This window comes from Grampus griseus (genome assembly GCF_964374135.1).
Source record: "Grampus griseus genome assembly, chromosome: 16".
Classification (NCBI taxonomy): Eukaryota; Metazoa; Chordata; class Mammalia; order Artiodactyla; family Delphinidae; genus Grampus; species Grampus griseus.
In genome coordinates, this window is record NC_139010.1 from 24,495,449 (window position 1) to 24,513,511 (window position 18,063).

General features: G+C 40.9%; 1 protein-coding gene and 1 long non-coding RNA gene across 6 annotated transcripts; one reads left to right on the forward strand and one right to left on the reverse strand.

Moving 5' to 3' along the window:
* Positions 1-151: 151 nt before the first annotated feature.
* SAR1A (secretion associated Ras related GTPase 1A) lies at positions 152-15,166 on the reverse strand. Of its 5 annotated transcripts, XM_082673377.1 has the most exons (9): positions 15,067-15,160; positions 14,604-14,664; positions 11,474-11,613; positions 11,162-11,234; positions 10,908-11,027; positions 10,412-10,477; positions 7,284-7,387; positions 3,806-3,937; positions 152-2,591 (listed from the first exon to the last, which is right to left on the reverse strand). In XM_082673377.1, exons 4-9 carry the CDS (start codon positions 11,217-11,219, stop codon positions 2,475-2,477), a joined length of 597 nt encoding a protein of 198 aa, XP_082529503.1. In that variant the 5' UTR covers positions 11,220-11,234; positions 11,474-11,613; positions 14,604-14,664; positions 15,067-15,160; the 3' UTR covers positions 152-2,474. The 5 variants fall into 5 exon arrangements, with proteins under 5 accessions (XP_082529503.1, XP_082529502.1, XP_082529504.1 ...); XM_082673376.1 differs by lacking the exon at positions 11,474-11,613 and having other exon boundaries at positions 11,162-11,235; XM_082673378.1 differs by lacking the exon at positions 11,474-11,613 and having other exon boundaries at positions 11,162-11,235; positions 14,541-14,664.
* A 174-nt stretch (positions 15,167-15,340) lies between these two features.
* LOC309834583 lies at positions 15,341-16,131 on the forward strand. Its single transcript, XR_014297872.1, has 3 exons — positions 15,341-15,490; positions 15,888-15,965; positions 16,063-16,131. It is a non-coding gene; the product is annotated as an uncharacterized lncRNA (long non-coding RNA).
* The last annotated feature ends 1,932 nt before the right edge of the window (positions 16,132-18,063 follow it).

The window sequence follows — 18,063 nt, forward strand, 5'->3', positions numbered from 1 at the left end:
CAAAGTCTGTCTCTCATACCCGTTGTAAATATTTCTTCCCGTAAGTATGGAAGAACTTTTGCCACACCCCCCACAACAAATGTCATGCTATGTTCATACTCAGAACAAACCAATGCCAAAAAAAGGAGCAAGATACCAAATTTGTTTTAACTTTTTATTAAAACGCTTAGGATACAGATTGACTTTCTTTTGTAAATGACTGTTTTACTTTTCCTGAAATAGGACATATATGCACTCTGATAAAACAGAATGAAAAGTCTCAATTCATGGGAGTTCCAGTACAAAGCTCTGACCCTAACTGTCGAGCCAAGTTCCTCACAGCGGCTTCTTTCCTCTATATTATTTCTGTGGGACAAGAAATAGACTGCTACCACTTGATTTTTCAATCCCGACTCTTTCTCCAGTGGCCAAAATAAACCACCTTCACAAAGAGCTGCCCTGTGTAGAATCCAGTTTTCTAGCTTGCTAAAAAGTGATTAGGGACAAATATAAAAAAAAAAAACCAAAAACCAGAAAACTAACACTGAAGCAATCATACCTCTCGTATCTCTGGAGAGAGAAGTATGGGTTACCTTTAGCCAAAGAAAATTAGAAGTATGCAAGTTAACTACCCAGTTCATTCACTGTTAGCTAGATTTGTTCACTTAAGGCTTTAACCCCTTTCCAAACCAGCTATGCTTGCTAATAAATGAAAGGCATGCTCTTCCCAGCTTTATACTTCACTGAGCCTCTGCATTTGGTACCTAGCAGTGAAAAAGCATGCTTTCCCAACAGGTGAGTACTGAAGAATGGGAAACATTCTTCAGTACTCACCTGGGAAATCCAACTAAAGAACGATACTCTCTCACCCCAGGAATACATTATCCACACCTTCCCCACCCTCATATTAGAAGCAACAATCCACTGAATTTAGTTCAGGCCTCTGCAAATACACCTCAGAATTACAATTTTCAGTTTTGAGGAAAATACCTCTTATCTTTCATTAAAGGAAAAATGAATGAAGATATCCTCCCACATGGAGACCATCTCCTATCCCTTCATCCTTTATTACAAGGGTAAAATATTGGTTAAGATCATGATAATCCAATTTCACACGTGGCATTAGGAAAATGGAATGCTATAAAAATAATCCTCATCACACTACTGGGGATGCTGAGGCTTTTATACCAGGTGCTTACTGACAAGTGATGCTGGCCCAAAAGAACAGCTCAACACAAAGTTCTTGGCTTAGAGTTTCCCCAGATTATTTCTGGACTGGAGAAAGGCAATTTCCTAACACCCCCCCACCCCACCCCAAAAAATCTGGAAAAGCTACAGATGTTAACCTTTAACATCAAAAATAAGTTGATAACCAATTTAAAAAAATAGAGCTCATGAAGAGTCCAATAAAGAAACCAAATTCTGCAAGTGGAAATTTTAAAGCCCAATGAATGAATCTTTCCTAGATTCAAACAAATGCTACAATACCAGATTTTTAAGTTCTCAACTCACAGAATTAAGAGCCCTTAAGCTGTTAACTTCATCCTGTGTGACTCTCCTATTCAGAAAAATTTCCCCTAGAATCTGCAAAAATGGCTGAGACACACAGTGTGTGTGACACACTGCAGTGTGTGACAACAAGGGATGTGTTCTCAAGTCTTTCATGAGGCAAAAATCACTTTTACGACTGAAAATGAAAAAGGTGCTACAGAGGGAAATGAAATTTCACAACTACATAAAAGTAAAGACTGGCTAAAATTTGTAACTTTATGAGTAAAAATAATAACAACCCACTCTACAATTAACTCCTCCGCAGTGAACAATCTGCTATGCATGCTGGGATGAGGAATGACGGTAGCCTGAGACTGTGGGAACTGGCCTTAACTGCACGGCCGGGGTTCTGCCCTTTCCTAGTGCTCTGTGCACAAGGTGGTGCCACCTACTACAAGGCAGTTAGTGAGAGGGGAGCCTCTCTCACCAGCCTGCTGTTCATTTGACTGAGCTCTGGCCTCCAACGTGTATCTGTGCATAATTTTATGAAGTATCTAAATGCCATTCACTAGTTAAAAAAAAAAAGCAAACTCTGGACCAAGTAAATTGTGAACTCAAAAAGTTATTAGGAGGGTCACCAATTACACTAATAACACTTTCTTTAAAAAATAGAATCACTTTCTTTTGAAATCAACCACAGTGGTGAGACGTGTTTTTCTTTCCAGGTGCTCCATGATGGCACACAGCTCTACCTGGCAAATCCTGCCACTTCCAAGTCCCGGGGTGCTGACCTGCACCAGCACGTGGGGCAGCGTTACCTCCCAACAGTGTGGAGAAGAGCACATGTCACCACTGGGCGATGAGAGAGCTGACAGAGACTCTTGGCTTCTCAACGCCAGACATGGTTGGAGAGCTTTCCTTGTTCTATTAGAAAAGTTCATGAGGAAGCTGTGAATAGGATCAGTCCAGAGAAGTAAAACTCTTTTATTTTCACTGTCCAAACATCAGTCAATATACTGGGAGAGCCAACGGAAGCCCTCGCCATAGCCTTGCCTCTTGAGCACACTGCACATGAACACTTCCATAGGGCGGGCATTCAGCTCCTTCAGGGTCACATTCCCCTAGGGGAGGCAAAATCAAGAAAGGTCCATTAGCGTCTCCAGGTGGAAAAGCTTGAAAGGGTGACAACAAAAATCACTTTCTCTTTCCCTCAAAAGCAAATCTGAGTAGGGATTAATTACAGAAATGTGGTCAAGGCCATTGGGGTTTGTACTTTCAGGACAGATAAGCAGCCCAGTCCTATTACCAGGTTCTCCCTCTCATTGTGAAGAGCCTTTGCTTTGAACACACCAACGTGCATCTGGAAAGCTATGGCAGCAAACCAAGAAAAAGGCCACTGGGACCCACAGAACCAGCAGGCTCTTTCATGGACAAAAGAAATCCAGGACTCCTTAGACATAAGGACATCCTCATTAACACAAGCATTCAGAAATATATACTAATGACAGGTTACATTAAGAAAATTAAAAATTCATGTGCCTGTAAGAGGGAAAACTTAATTAATTAAAGGAAGCATTTCTAGAAAGAACTAGATAACCAAGAAGAAGCAAGACTAAGGAGCCATGCAAAAAAGTCAGGAAGTTAAAGATCCCAGAAAAGGACATTTAAAAAAATTAAATATGCCAAAACCCCAAGCCCAAAAGACCAGGCTTCCTGTAATTATGGCTGTTCTAAATTTTTCTCTCCCAAGCATACTTTTCTGCAACAGGGTTCTCCTTCCTACTGGAAACAGCATAACCTACTGACCTGGAAGACTTGGGTTCTATTCCTGATTCCATCACTGACTTGCTGTGTAGACCTGATCCAATAACTCTCAGAGTTTCCTCATCTTCAAAGTAGAGGTAACAGTCCTACCTCTTTCAGCAAGGAGCACTGAGGATAACCCAGTGCTCTGATTTCAATGCTTGGAAAGTGATATAAATGATCACTCTTCATAATCTGAAATTTCCAGTGGAAAAAAATTTCTGGCTAAGGGGGGCTTTCAAAATTGATTTCTCAGAACTGGATTTGAAAGACAGTCAGAAAATTCTTAAAATGACAAGTTTGCTTTTTCTACCATTTCCTTCATCCTTATATACCCGAGGAAACTCTCATTAGAAAACAGTTAAAAAAAGAACATGCTCCTGCCTTGAGAGAGTCTAAAATCACCTCTAGTTAAACAAATACTAAGCCTAGTTACTTTCGAAAGACAAGTAAAATCTAGATAGCACAACATGAATGTTTCACAAGCTGTGAATTTCCTTTATAATATGTCCCCTGAAGATTCTTCTCTTGCCTTTCCTGTGGTCTGTCCATAAAGCCCAAATATCTCACGCAGTTTTTCTTCACTGATTGCATCTGTTCTGTCAATTTTGTTACCCAAGATAAGGATTGGCACGTTGGATATTGTTTCATCAGTCATTAAAGCCTAAAGACAAGATAAAAAATGGGTTGAGTGAGGAATCTATAAAAGCCCACCAAATAATGAAAACAACTTTGACTTTCACTTGTCTATAAGGTATCAAATGTAAAGTGAAAATCTGACCATATTTATACCTGAGTGATTAACTAAAAGTTAATCTTGACATTATAGCCCCTAAAAATTACCTTGACATTAGTTAGAAATCCCCTAACAGCTTCAAAACAATTATAATGTAAAGCTGTGTCTATTTGCAAGGCAGCAAAACTGCCCAACCTTAACTCTGAGCTAAATCACTCAGCCACAAGCCATCCTCAGCTCTCCCCTGAGCACTGTCCTAGAAGAACAAAGCTCTGGCTACAGAGCCTCAAAGATGACTACCAGAGTCCCCAGATATACACTAGATGTCCCATGTGCACAAAGCACTATCTCCGACACTGAGAGGAAGACAAAAGGAAAGGTAAGGGGCTTCCCTGGTGGCACAGTGGTTGAGAATTTGCCTGCCAATGCAGGGGACACGGGTTCGAGCCCTGGTCTGGGAAGATCCCACATGCCACGGAGCAACTGGCTCTGTGAGCCACAACTACTGAGCCTGCGCATCTAGAGCCTGTGCTCCGCAACAAGAGAGGCTGCGATAGTGAGAGGCCTGCGCACTGCGATGAAGAGTGGCCCCTGCTTGCCGCAACTAGAGAAAGCCCTCGCACAGAAACGAAGACCCAACACAGCCATAAATAAATAAATAAAATTTTTAAAAAAAGGAAAGGTAAGACATATCCCTGGCTCAAGAAATCCTCACTCTATATTCATCTGTCAGCAAAGCAAGGCAAGTGGATGATTAAGTGTTACAATGAATAGGAAGAGAATATAAATATTAAAAGACGTTCAGGAAAATAAAATGGCAATGTGGGCTTGAGGAAAGTCTTAGTGAAGATGTGGAAACTAAACTGGACTCTGAAGGAGGGGCAGCGTGTGGACAGGCAGAATCCAAAGAAGGAAGAACATAAGCAATGGCTTTACGGCAGGAAAAGAATTCAGGAAGCCACATGGAGTATCACCTGGCTGGATTAAAGCATTTATGGTGACATGTGTTGACAGAGTAAATGGGTTGGGAAGGGATGACAAGCATTATAGTGCCAGTCTGAGAAGTCAGCTACAATAGATCCCAAAGACCCCCAATCCAGAAATTATTAGATAGAATCTACACTTTTAGTACAATGAATTTGCAAATAGTATCTACCTGTGGTGCTCAGGTAAGGGATGATGATCTAACCTAAGCTAGCAGCATGTAATGAATAGTGCAGCAGGCATTCTGGAGAAAAAAGTGAAGAGACTGATATCTAAATGATAAGACAGATAACACAGGAGTTGAAGCTGGCAGAGATTTCAAGCCTGGGAATCTATTTCACTGACAGGAAAAGCTAGGAAAGAAGAGCAGAGTTGAAGAGAAACCTACTTTGAACATCTCAAGTTCCAGGAAATGTTATACAAAATCAGAGTAAGAATGTCATTCATTCATTAAATACTAACAAAGTGCGTATTATGTGCCCGAGGCTTTACTAGGTACAGGGGTTTCACAAAGAAATAAGACAAGGGGGCTTCCCTGGTGGCGCAGTGGTTGAGAGTCTGCCTGCCGATGCAGGGGACGCGGGTTCGTGCCCTGGTCCGGGAGGATCCCACATGCCGCGGAGAGGCTGGGCCCGTGAGCCATGGCCGCTGGGCCTGCACGTCCGGAGCCTGTGCTCCACAACGGGAGAGGCCACAGCAGTGAGAGGCCCGCGCACCGCAAAAAAAAAAAAAAAAAAAAAAAAAAAAAAGAAATAAGACAAGGTCCCTACCATCTAAGTTCACAGTCTGATGGGAGAGTCCTAAAAGAAAATCAGCAAAGACAACAGACACTGATAAGATGGAGAGTTTAACAGTCTGAGAGGTCAGAGAAGGCTTCCCAGAAGCAGTCATACCTGAACTCTGAAATCTCTTAAAAGGACATTTAGAAATTTACCAGCAAAATGGGGTAAGGGTCAGGTGAGAAAACCAGGCAGAGACAGTTACTTCTGCATACGCAAGGGAAAACAAGTTGTTATCTAAGTTTGGAATGTAGATCAAGGTAGGCAATAGAGAGAAAAGCTGAAGAAATAAACGAGGAAAGATCATGAAAGATCTTATGTGCTAAGCAAAAGATCTGTGGATTTTATCACCAAAGTGGTAAGAGACCTATTCAAGAATATTAAGTAGGGCAAAGACAAGTCTGAGTAAGTTCCTTCCAGCATTAGTATATGGCAGGGTGGTGGTGGAATCTACAGTAATTCACTGCATGTCCACGTAGATGAGGGAAAATGAACAGTTCCATTCTGGGAGAACAGAAATGGTAGGTAGAGTTTCTAATAAGTAGCATTATGTATGAGGCTGCAGCACAAGAGAGGTTTAAACAAGAGAAATCCATCTGGGAGTCACTGGCATGTGGGTTGCAGATGAAGGAATGGGAGAAGCCTGGACCAGCCTGGGAAAGCACCAAGATTTAAGGGCTAAGCAGGGGAATGGGTGCTTGTGAAAGAGTCTGAGAAGTATCAGCCAGAGAGAAAGCACCAAAACCAAGAATGTAAAGGGGAATTTAGAGAGAGAATGACCAGTGCCAAGGGGTCAAGTAAGGGAAGGACTGCCCTGTAGGCGATTCTCCATGAGACTAGAGCTTCAGATTCAACAAACATACTTAAACCTGAGAGGTTCAAATTGCCAGGAACAAAAATGCAGAGAGAGAGTTGTAAATCAAAGAGAAAGACTAAGGCACAGGGTAACACAGTAGGCATTACAAAGGCAACATTACAGAAATTATCAAGCCAAGAAAATGCAATGTTGAGAAAGGAAGAAACTTGAGGTGAGTCCTAGTTAGTATCAAACACTGCACGTGACTGAAACTGAAGACAGAACAGACTATTAAGGTCTGACAAGTCACTCAGTGCAAGAGTGGGCAGGCACAACCTGAGAACACAGATTCAAAAACGCAAAGAACACTAATATCTCCTTTAAGGTTTCACTATGCCAGCACTTCATAAACAGTGAACATATGTGCTATGTGAAAGGGAAAGACGTTAATTATGCTGGGAAAACAGGCATTAACTGAGGAGTGTCCTGAGCAAACTGCACAAAGAGTCACCCTATGATAGATATAAGCAAAGTTAATTTACTCGTGTTCAAGCCAAGTTTCCTCAGAACATCGAAAAGCAATGTCTTAGATTTTAAAACACTTTCTTCCTGCAACTAGGACTTTTACCAAATGTTAACTGGAATGATTAAGTATTAGCACTACTGAGCTGTATTTCTTAAACAGAGGCCAAGAAAGGAAAAAATATAAACATACATTAAGCTCAACTTTGGATTCCATGAGTCGAGGATGATCTGCACAGTCCACCAGAAAGACAATCCCATTAATTGCGGGGAGATAATTTTTCCAAACTCGACGGGCTAAAAGACAAAGTTTGCAGTTACATCAATTTAAAAACATATGTACTGAAAATGAATAACCTAATGGTCTATAAAGTAGACAAATCCTGGCCAGGTTTCAATAGCATTAGACTCTGTATAGATTCTCCAAACCCTAGCCAATATTAAGTCAGAACAGAGGATATAAACTGATGGTCCATGAACTGAATCTGATTTTTTAAAATCTGAAAATCAAGGTTTTCTGCCTGACTTTCTGAAAAAGTGCAACATCTGGCAATCCCATGCCTATCTATCCACATGCCGGATGGATAATAATCAGCTGGAACTGAGTGGTGGCTACCCCTTTAGATGAGGTCTCAGTTCTTCAGTCTGAAAAAGTTACCACCACTCCCTACTTACTCCCAATTTCACTCAAATGACCTACCTCACCCCTGGAGCCATTTTAGTTTGCAACCTCTGAGTTAAAATATCAGGATGCAAATTACTTTTCAATATAACTTTCGTCCCAGGTAACCAATGTGTTCCTAAGTAACCAATGTGTAAGCGTACTGACACATTCATCCACGCAGCCCATAGGGAGACTAGGCTTGACAGGTGGTTGAAGTTCCCAGGCCAATTACCTCAGTTTCCTTATTTAACCCAGTGTGCCCTATAAATTTAGTTTTTTGTTTATGACATGAAATGATAATGGTCTGGGAAGTAATGCTTTAATTGTATTATAATTTCTAAGCCATTCGTTTCTGGTCCTTTCAATGGGATGATTAAGGAAGCATCTCTCGGTGTCTTAAATCATCAAACATTTAACAATGGTTACCTCTGAAGAGTGGGACTGGGAAGGGGAGGTTGGGGAATTTCACTTTTACCTCCCATATTTGAATACTGATTGTATACTGAATTTGTGACATTGATCCTGGACTACTTGCATAAGTTAAAATTTTTAAGTTATACCAAAAAAAAGGAAACCTCCAAATGTATAGCATTTTAGTAATTTGTGTAAAATGGTGGCTAGGTTATCCTGAAAAAGTGTTTCTGTTAAGTAAATTTTCCTCAAACAAAACAGAACTATGTACAGATTTTTCTTGACTAACAATGGGGTTATGTCCTGATAAATCGATCGTAAATTGAAAATCTCATAAGTCGAAAATGCATTTAATACACCTACCAAACAGAGCTTAGCCCAGCCTACCTTAAAAGTGCTCAGAACACTTACATCAGCCTACAGTTGGGCAAAATCATCTAACACAAAACCTATTTTATAATGTGTTGAATCTCTCATGTAATTTATTGAACACTGTACTGAAAGTGGAAAAGAGAATGGTTGCATTGGTGCAGAATGGTTGTAAGTATATCAGTTGTTTATCCTCAGGATCACATGGCTGACTGGGAACTGCCCAGCATGATGAGAGACTATGTATGGTACAATACCATACGTGGCTAGCCTGGAAAAAGATCAAAATTCAAAATCTGAAGTACAGTTTCTACTGAATACGTATCACTTTTGCATCACGATAAAGTCAAAAAATCTTAAGTCGAACCATCATTAAGTTGGGGACCATCTGTACAAAAACGCATTTCCCTTCTCTATCAAAACCTGAAAGCTAAATTTATCACACCAAATAATACACAATTCCCAGTTCAGGTGTCTAAAAACACCTACTCCTTCTGCATTCTCCAGATGGTCTCAGTTCAGCTTATAACCGTGTTATCTCTGAATTTAAATTTGTAAGCAGTTACAAATACTTTTGAAAGAAGCAGAAAAGAGACCATACACCCATCCCTACCCAAATGGAAATAATACAAGCTCATTAAAGAAAAAAAGGAAACAAGATAATCTATAATCCTCCATCAATACACAGCCACTGCTAATGTTTCTGTGTACTTTCAATCTTTCTTCTGTATAGGTATTTTATGTGATGGTGCTCATACTACATAAATGATTTTGTAGGATATAAATAATAAATGAATAAAATAAATGTAATTATACGTTAATGAAATCACTGACTATAAAATTATTTGGATCTCTTCTCAGCCTTCTAGCTAAAATTATCTGACTTTACATTTACAATTACCAATATTCTACTTTTTTTAAACTACACTTTAAAAAAAACTGTATTAGATTCAACCTAATAACATAATGCTCCAAAAGGAGACATCTCAACTCAATTTAATAACAAATGAGTAAACCTGACAGAATCTCAATAGGTTCTTTCTTCTACCTTCCCAGAATATTTATTCCCACATCTTAAATGTTTTACTCCTAAGCCTAGAGTCTTGCCAAATGTAAAGTGGGCATTGATCGGATAAAGATGCCCCATTCTGCATATCTCCAAAACACCTGACAAGAACTGGGAACCAAATGGAGAGCAAGAAGGCAGAAGAAAATGTTCCACCAACGGCCCAAAATGGGGAGAGTATACAAAAAATCAATTCAGATCACGGTGGTCACAAATAGTCACTGTATTATTTTTGTAACTTTTGACAAATTTAAAATTACTTACAAATAACTTAATTTCCTACATACTTTAACTCCATTGAATAACAGATACAAGAAAGACATGATTAAATTCAATATGTGATACTGTAATGGATCTTGCATAAGAGGAAAAATGCTATAAAGGAGATTATTAGAACAAATGACAAAAAAAGGGAATATACACTATAGAGTAGACAAATAAAGCTTCCTGGGTCTGATAATTATTATGATTATATAAGGGAATATTCCTGTTATTAGGAAACATGCATTAAAGTATTTAAGGAGTAAAAGAACATGATGAACTCACAAAAGGGTCAAGAAAAATAAATATTAACATGTTTTACACAGAGAGGGAGACTAATAAATGTGGGCAAAAGTTATAAAGGAGGGGAGTTCTCTGTATTATTTATGCAACTTTTGGCAAGTTTGAAATTACTTAAAAATAAGTGAATAAAACAACTTCATTAAGTAAGATCTCAAGCAATTTAAAAGGTATATATGACACACTGCTTTAAAAAAGGGCAACAAAATGAACCAGAAGTCAACCACCCTTCCACTGAACCATCTCTTACCTTGTTCATGCCCACCAAGATCAAAAGTTGTAAAAGTCATTCCAGCAATTGTCAGCTCTTCTGATGCTGAAAAATAAAGGAAGAAAATAAACTTCTCCATCCAACAAGGCCCAACTACCAGTACTCTAATCCAATACAAATGCAAAACCTAATGAAGCTTTCACTATGTAAAGAAAAGGATACAACGGTGAAAACACTCTTAAATAATTCTAAAAAGCCAACAAGTCTCTTTTCCTCCAAGGTGTTTGCTGCTCCTTAGAAGTAGATATGGGAGATGTGTCCCATTGCAGGACTAGTGAGAACAGATAGTGACAAAGTTCCAGAGGTTTAGATTTATGGGTATTTGACCTGAGTGTATACTATAAGGAATTTTTTTCAAGTAAGCTGTCTTTTGGGGCTTCAGTTAATAACAGAACTGAATCAACTTGGGATTCATCCTACAGCCCTGACACTGACCCTCAAATATCAAAAGGTCACCGGGTATTTTCAAACCTACTCGGATGTAATGTTGGAACATGTTGGCCCAATCTGTCATCTTTGAGCATGTGTAGAAGAGTGGTTTTGCCTGCATTGTCTAAACCCAAGAATACAAGTTTTCCAGATTTCTTGTAGAGTCCTAAAAAAGAAAAAACCAAAAGTTAACATAATTTTCTCTCTACACACCAAAGCCTACTTGTATCAACATTTAAATGGTTACAGGAAATACACATAGTTTGAAACCTATGATATATTTCAAGGAAATGGCTTTACCTAGGAACTGGAGCACACTGCTGAAGCCATTGTAGAGCCACTCAAAGATGAAAGACATTATTAATGCTTACTACCTGTATAAAATAGGAAAGCAGCAAACATTAGCTTTCTGAATGCTAGTATATTTCGGAGAAGTTAACTCTCATTCACTGGCCCTGATGCATGTTTACAGTCCCATGTTTTGGGGCATAAGAAAACAAAGGATTGTGCACTCTGGAGGGAAGTCTCTGGGGTCCTCAGATCTGCACAAACTTCTGGTTTTCTACGTTTCCAATCTATGATACTCAGAAGACTAGGAGTTAAAGATACTTTCCTCTTTTGCTGTGTGATTCACTCCTCCAGGCAGCTGCTCATTCGCATTCCCTAGATACACCACTGCTGTCTACCAGTTAGCAAAACTTCTAGGAAATCAGCCCCATCAATAATCTGGATCAAAATGTCACAATGATGCACTAAGTAGAAAATAAGAATAAAGGCATATTAACCTGAATGAAAAGCATATTAACCCATCCTTGCAAACAACTCTAAAAAACAAGGTCACCAAAATCCTACTGGCTGGCACAATTTGCACTGCTCCATTTACCAATGCTATCTCTTCTTAATATTTGTTTAACCCCTCTTATAATATGTATCTCAACTTAAAAAAAGATGATATCACTATAATGGAGAGCCATGAAGAGATAAGAGAATCCGATCATAATGTGAATAATCAACACCTACCTAACCCATTTTACAAATATGGACTTTCTTAAAATAACAATACTCATTCAGGGCATAGAGGTAGGTTCCTAGCCAAGTACATACCTCAATACTGATATTAACACCACTTTTTCTACTGTTTCCCATAAGCCTAGACAAAACAGAAGATGACCCGAAGCTCCTAAAAGGTCTACATACACTGGGGAATAAGCAAGAGGACCTCTGAATGTTAAGAGGGTAGGATCTAGAGCTAATGGTGGGTGTTAAGGTTTCTCAGAGTCAGCATGTCCTGATCACACTGAACTTCTGCCTCAGTATCTCAGATTTGGTGCAGAAAAAAGGATGATCCCCCATTTTCACTCCTCTTCATCAGCAAGAACACCTGAACACAAGGTGGCCAACTGTTATCAAACAAATTTGCTGAAGTTTTGTTTTTAAAAAAAAGTAAACAGGGCTTCCCTGGTGGCGCAGTGGTTGAGAGCCCGCCTGCCGACGCAGGGGACACGGGTTCGTGCCCCGGTCCGGGAGGATCCCACATGCCGCGAAGCAGCTGGACCCGTGAGCCATGGCCGCTGAGCCTGCGCGTCTGGAGCCTGTGCTCCGCAACAGGAGAGGCCACAACAGTGAGAGGCCCGTGTACCACACACACAAAAAAAAAAAAAGAAAAAAAGTAAACAGAAGTTTACTGTAAAAGGGTTAGCCACAAAAACCCACCTATATTCTTCATTCAAAGAATGCTAGATGAAGAAGAAATTGAAAAATGGAGACAGTGTGTGTTAATTTTCTTTTTCATCCAATTACTGCGTTTTTTAAAAATCAGGCCTGTGGCCTCACATGTAAACTTTAGGGACTGCTTTAGTGCTTATCTTCTATGGCTCTTACCATAGAAGGGCCAAATGAAGCTTGGGAGTTTGGGTGGGATGGAGACTGAAGGAAAAAGCTTTTATAGAAAGATCCTAGAATTTCCCCGGTGGTCCAGTGGTTAAGACTCCGTACTTCCACTGCAGGGGCACGGGTTCAATCCCTGTTCAGGGAAATTCTGCATGCCACGCTGTGCGGCCAAAACCAAAAAAGGATACTAAATAAGGTTTTTTTCCCCTCTTCAGTAACGTCAAAATATATTTTGGCAGAAAAACCAAATTTAGTATGTTAAATAATAGTTTTGTCCAGAAACCTTGTCTCTACTTTAAGAAGTCCAATGACTTAAATATACTTACAAAGTTCCTGTGCTTAAGTTTCCACTGCAGGTTAAGTAAAAGAACAATGTGCCTCTCCTCTGCAATCCCACCACACCAGTCATCCTTCCCTATTTTCTCCGGCTACTACTTGGAGAAGCAGGGCTCACCTTTAGAGAACACCTCTCATTAAGGTCACTCCCAATGATTACGACTTTAAAACCCAACACTTATATATTCATTTATATTACACTGGTTTGCAGTCATTACTTTCTAGATAGTTTGTAAAGTTTTACTACATCATTTTAGAAGTATTCCCAACTAGATAAATTCTCCCAAGGTGACAAGGGGAACAGCCCATTTTAGGGAATTTTTCACGGTTAACTGAACTACTTTGACTTTCCAATTTATTTTCCCTTGACATCCTTGCTTTAAAAGTCCCATAATTCTTCCCTCCAAAATGATCTACGGAAAGTACTTGAAGAAACTCTTCAGGTGATGTTAAAAAATAATAAAACCCCTTACTGGACCCAAAGAGTTGCACTGTATTGTTACCCAAAGTTAAGGAAATGTCTCTGATGGCTCCTCCATCCTTGAGATCTTAGGCTTTGTACCCCCTCGTGAGTAATTTTTCAGTTTATACAGTGCCTGCACATATATCTCATTTCAGCCTCACACCAACCCTATGAGGTAGGAATCCTTAGCCTCATTTAACAAGATGAGGATGCTGATGGTCCTAGATTAGCTAGCTTAACCAAGACTGCTCAGCTGAAAAAGTAACAATGCCAGGACTTAAACCCTCCTCTTTTAATGCCAAAGCCAAAGCTCTTCCTGTTAATATCACATAAAATTCCAATGCAAATCACAAAAATGCTTTAAAAAAACATAAAGCTTCCTTAAACCACCAACTACACAGATAATAACCTGCTGTTTTCTTCCTTACAACTCATCACAACTTCTGAACGATATATTAATAACTAGCATTTTATTCCTTTTCTATCCTTCATCCACTTTACCACCTTATGGCACCTTATGGCAAATTAGACTACAATCTAAGGGCTCTAACTACCAACAAAAGCACTGCCAACGTACCTAAAACTAACATTTGCAAATTTCAGGACTAACTGATTCAAATAAATAAAAAGGAGGAGCACTAGACTGACAAATAACCAATAAAAAATCTATGCATCACTTCTTATACATACTCATTACTTCTTATTCATGCTCAGAGCAACCTGAAGACACTGTTTCAGACAGATCTGGGGGTAGCAAGCCGCTGTTTTTTAGCTAAGAAACTCTGCTTGGCTGCAGAGTAAACGTCAAAACTCTGTAAGGCCCCCTGTCAAAACCTAAGCAGATGCACCGCGGTAAAGGAGAAAAGACGAGAACAAGGGAGAATACTAACAGAGATTTTTTTCCATGCACTGAAGAGAGAGGGGAAAAAGGGGGAAGTGGAAGAAGAAAACACGGGGTTCGACCCAGGACAGCAGCAGATGATAACACACAGCTGAAGTGGGGGTGGGGAGAGCCCTGGACTAGGAGCCAGGAGATCTGGTTCAAACGCTCACACTTGCTATCTGCGGGGCCTTGGGCAATTCACTGTGCCTCAACGAGCCTTAGTCCCCGAATCTGTAAAATAAAAATAAAATAAAATAAAAAAGGATAATCATCAAGGACTTCAATCCACCCCACCGAGGGCTGAAGCTCATCCGAGACAGGGGATATGAAGCCGATTCGTAAACCAGAGCGCACCGTACCGACAGGAAAACTGTTATCCTGCCCAGCAGCTGCAAAACCCCCGAGCGGAATGCTGATGGACCCGATACCCGAGAGGCCGGCAGGGGACCGAGCAGACCCGGCCAAGCCGGCCCGTCCCCGCCCAGAACGAGTCCCGCGGCCCCACAGAACCGCCTGCGTGTCACTTCCCCCCCCCAAAATCCCGCCTGCGCCGGCCTCCGCCCCGACCCTCTCCGCCGGCCACCCCAGCCCCTCCGGCCCCGGCTCCCTCCTTCGCCGCGGTCCCCGACTCACGGCCTAAGGGGCTCCTCCGGCGGCGGCGGGCGGCTTGGACCCTCCCTCAGAGCACAGAGCCCAGAAGCACCCTGGACCGCCACCTACTCGCCGGATATACGTAACACCCCCTCCCCCGGGACTTCCGGGCGCGTGCTCGCCCCCGCCCCTTCGCAGCGTCACGTCGCTCTGACACCCGGTGCCGCCCTACCAGCGACTGGGACCGCGGAGGGGCGGACCTCAGGCGAGACGAAGACCCTCGGGGGCGGGCCCGACTTGGCCCCGCCTCCTCCCGTAGGGAGTGCAGGAACCGCGAGACGTGGCAGCGCCGTGCCCCGGAGGGTGGGGGCGTCGTCCTGGAGTCTCGCGGGGGACCTAGACGGCTTCAAATCCGACCGAGTGCGTTCTCAGACGCTGGGGGAAAATCAGAAGTGGCGACCGGCAGGTAGGTAGGTTATCGGAAGGAAGAGTTGACCTCAGAGCCCTCGACCTAAGATGGATCCCAGCGAGCTTCTGCGTTAAATCGCAGTTCCCTGGGATAGCCTGTTTTCTAGAAGAACAGCTAATATTTATTGAGTACTTATGTTCGAGTGCACTGAGTACTTTGCAGGCCTCATTTCATTTGACCCTTTCATTACGGCCCTGTGAAGCAGATACTATTGTTATCCCCAGTTTACAAATGAGAACCGAAGTTCAGAATACTGTGGTAACGAAGCCCGAGTTCATACCCTAGGAAGTGGCAAATCACTTCCAAACCAAATCATTGGTTCCTTCACCTGCATTTTCACATTTAATTCTGAGGACAGCCCTATGAGATTGGTATTATTACTCCGATTTTACAGATAAGAAAACTGAGTCAAATGTAAAGATGAATGATGCTTTTGGATGGGAAGACTCTATCATAAAGATCTCAATTTTCTGTAAGTAAAATTACAAATTTAACCTGATTCCTATAAAAGAACTAATAGGATTAATTATTATGTGTGTGTTTTTATTACAGTTTGTTTCCTCTGACAGGTTACGAGACAAACACCCCGTTTACTTGAGTTTTAAAAGGGTATTTCCTTTGCCCCACTTGAATGACCAATAAAGACATAAGTCCAGTTGGCAAAGTGAAAGGGGAGTGTTATGTGTGTGTTTTTTAAACTACCCTGTTTGTTCCTAAAATTCAAATGGAAAAATAAACAAGAATAGTCAGAAAACAGGCTCTGAAGAAGCAGAACAATGAGAGGGATCTAGCACTATCAGATATTAAAACATTATAGATCCTCAGTAATTAAAAGTTTGGTAGTAGTGCACAAAAAGGCACACAAACCAATGGAACGAAGTACAGATATAAACTCAAATACATGCAGAAATAAAATTAAAGTGGCACCTGGGTAGGGGGAGGGATAAACTGGGAGATTGGGATTGACATATACACACTACTATATATAAAATAGATAACTAATATGGACCTACTGTATAGCACAGGGAACTCTACTCAATACTCTGTAATGACCTATATGGGAATAGAATCTAAAAAAGACAGGATACATGTATATATATAACTGATTCACTTTGCTGTACAGCAGAAACACAGCATTGTAAATCAACTATATTCCAATAAAAGTTAATTTTATTATTTTTTTATTTTTTGCCCACTCTGCGTGGCATGTGGGATCTTAGTTCCCCAGCCAGGGATCGAAGCTGCGCCCCCTGCATCGGAAGCAACGAGTCTTAACCACTGGACCACCGGGGAAGTCCCCAAAAGTTAATTTTAAACAATAAAATTTTAAAAAGATAAAATGGCACCTGGCAACTCCAACAATACTCAGAGGGGGCTGGATAGGCAAGCTCTCCACCTTCCCCCTCCTTTCATCTTGTGGGTCTTCTGCATTGAGTGTGAATCCTGCCCAGACACATTTGAAAGGGGTCAGGCTATGTTCTGAGGCCTCTCACCAGCTTTGACTAAACCAGGGGAACTATGTCCAGAGGGCTTGGAACCCCGGTGTGCACACCTGGAGGCACAAGTTGGCCCCGGTGCAAGTTAATGATGCAAGTTAATGCGTTGGACTACCGGGCCTTGTTAGAAGCCTGGCTGTAAGGTAAGAGGCTTCCAAACCACAAGGATGACTTGGGGGACTCAGGAGGAGGGAGGGAGCACACAGGCAGATTCTCAGGAGAGCTGCAAATTTCATTTACCAGCTGGGAAGCCTTGGTCAAGTTGACAAATGCCCCAAACTACAGTGTACCCACCTCTAAAATGGGTGAAAGAGGCATTGTCATGCACGTAAGCAATTTTTTCAGAGTACGTTTTTAAGAAGTGTTTCAATTATGTGCTTAAAATAAATAATAAAAGGGTTGGGACAGTTGGGTTGTCAAGAAAACCTAAAAGTTGAATTTATAAGTCACATGCCACATCAAGTAAGTTCCAAATGATTCAAAAATATATATATTTACAAATGACACCATAAAAGTACTAGAAAAATTTTAAAAAAGCATGGATGAATTCCTTATAATCCTGGAATAGAGAAGGCCTTTCTGGCTATGATTGAAAATCCAGAAGCCATAAAAGAAAAGATTGATAAATTTAACCACAGAAAAATAAAAATATTTTATATGGCAAAACAGCAACAGTGATAACACCGTAAACTCAAGACAGATGACGAGAAAAAATATGTGTAATCACATCATAGGCAAGTGAAAAATTAACATGAAAAAGACTGTTGTTAAAAAAAATAGACAAGGAGAGAATCACAATTATCAGGAAAGGAAATACACATGGCTTTTAATCATAATAAACTCATAATAGAAATATAATAAATACAGAAAATAACAAAAGTTAATAAATTTAAAACTCACTGAGATACCATTTTCACCCATCAGGTTGGCAAAAGTCGACCCGTTTATTGGTGGCGAGGCTGTTGTAGAGAGTAGTCAAGGAAGGCCCCACCAAGGTGCCATTTGGACAGGACCTGAAGGACATCTGGGGGTAACATGTTCCAGGCTGACAGCACAGCATGTGCAGAGGCCTCA

Bases quoted from the DNA above. Each gene is read 5' to 3' on its own strand.
- SAR1A (XM_082673375.1), bottom strand. From the start codon at position 11,219: ATGTCTTTCATCTTTGAGTGGCTCTACAATGGCTTCAGCAGTGTGCTC. The intron at 10,478-10,907 runs GTAGGTTTGAAA...TTTATTTTTCAG, and splicing joins TGTTCCAACATTACATCCGA to CATCAGAAGAGCTGACAATT. The intron at 2,592-3,805 runs GCAAGAGAAGAA...TGCCTCCCCTAG, and splicing joins ATGGACAGACCACAGGAAAG to GGGAATGTGACCCTGAAGGA.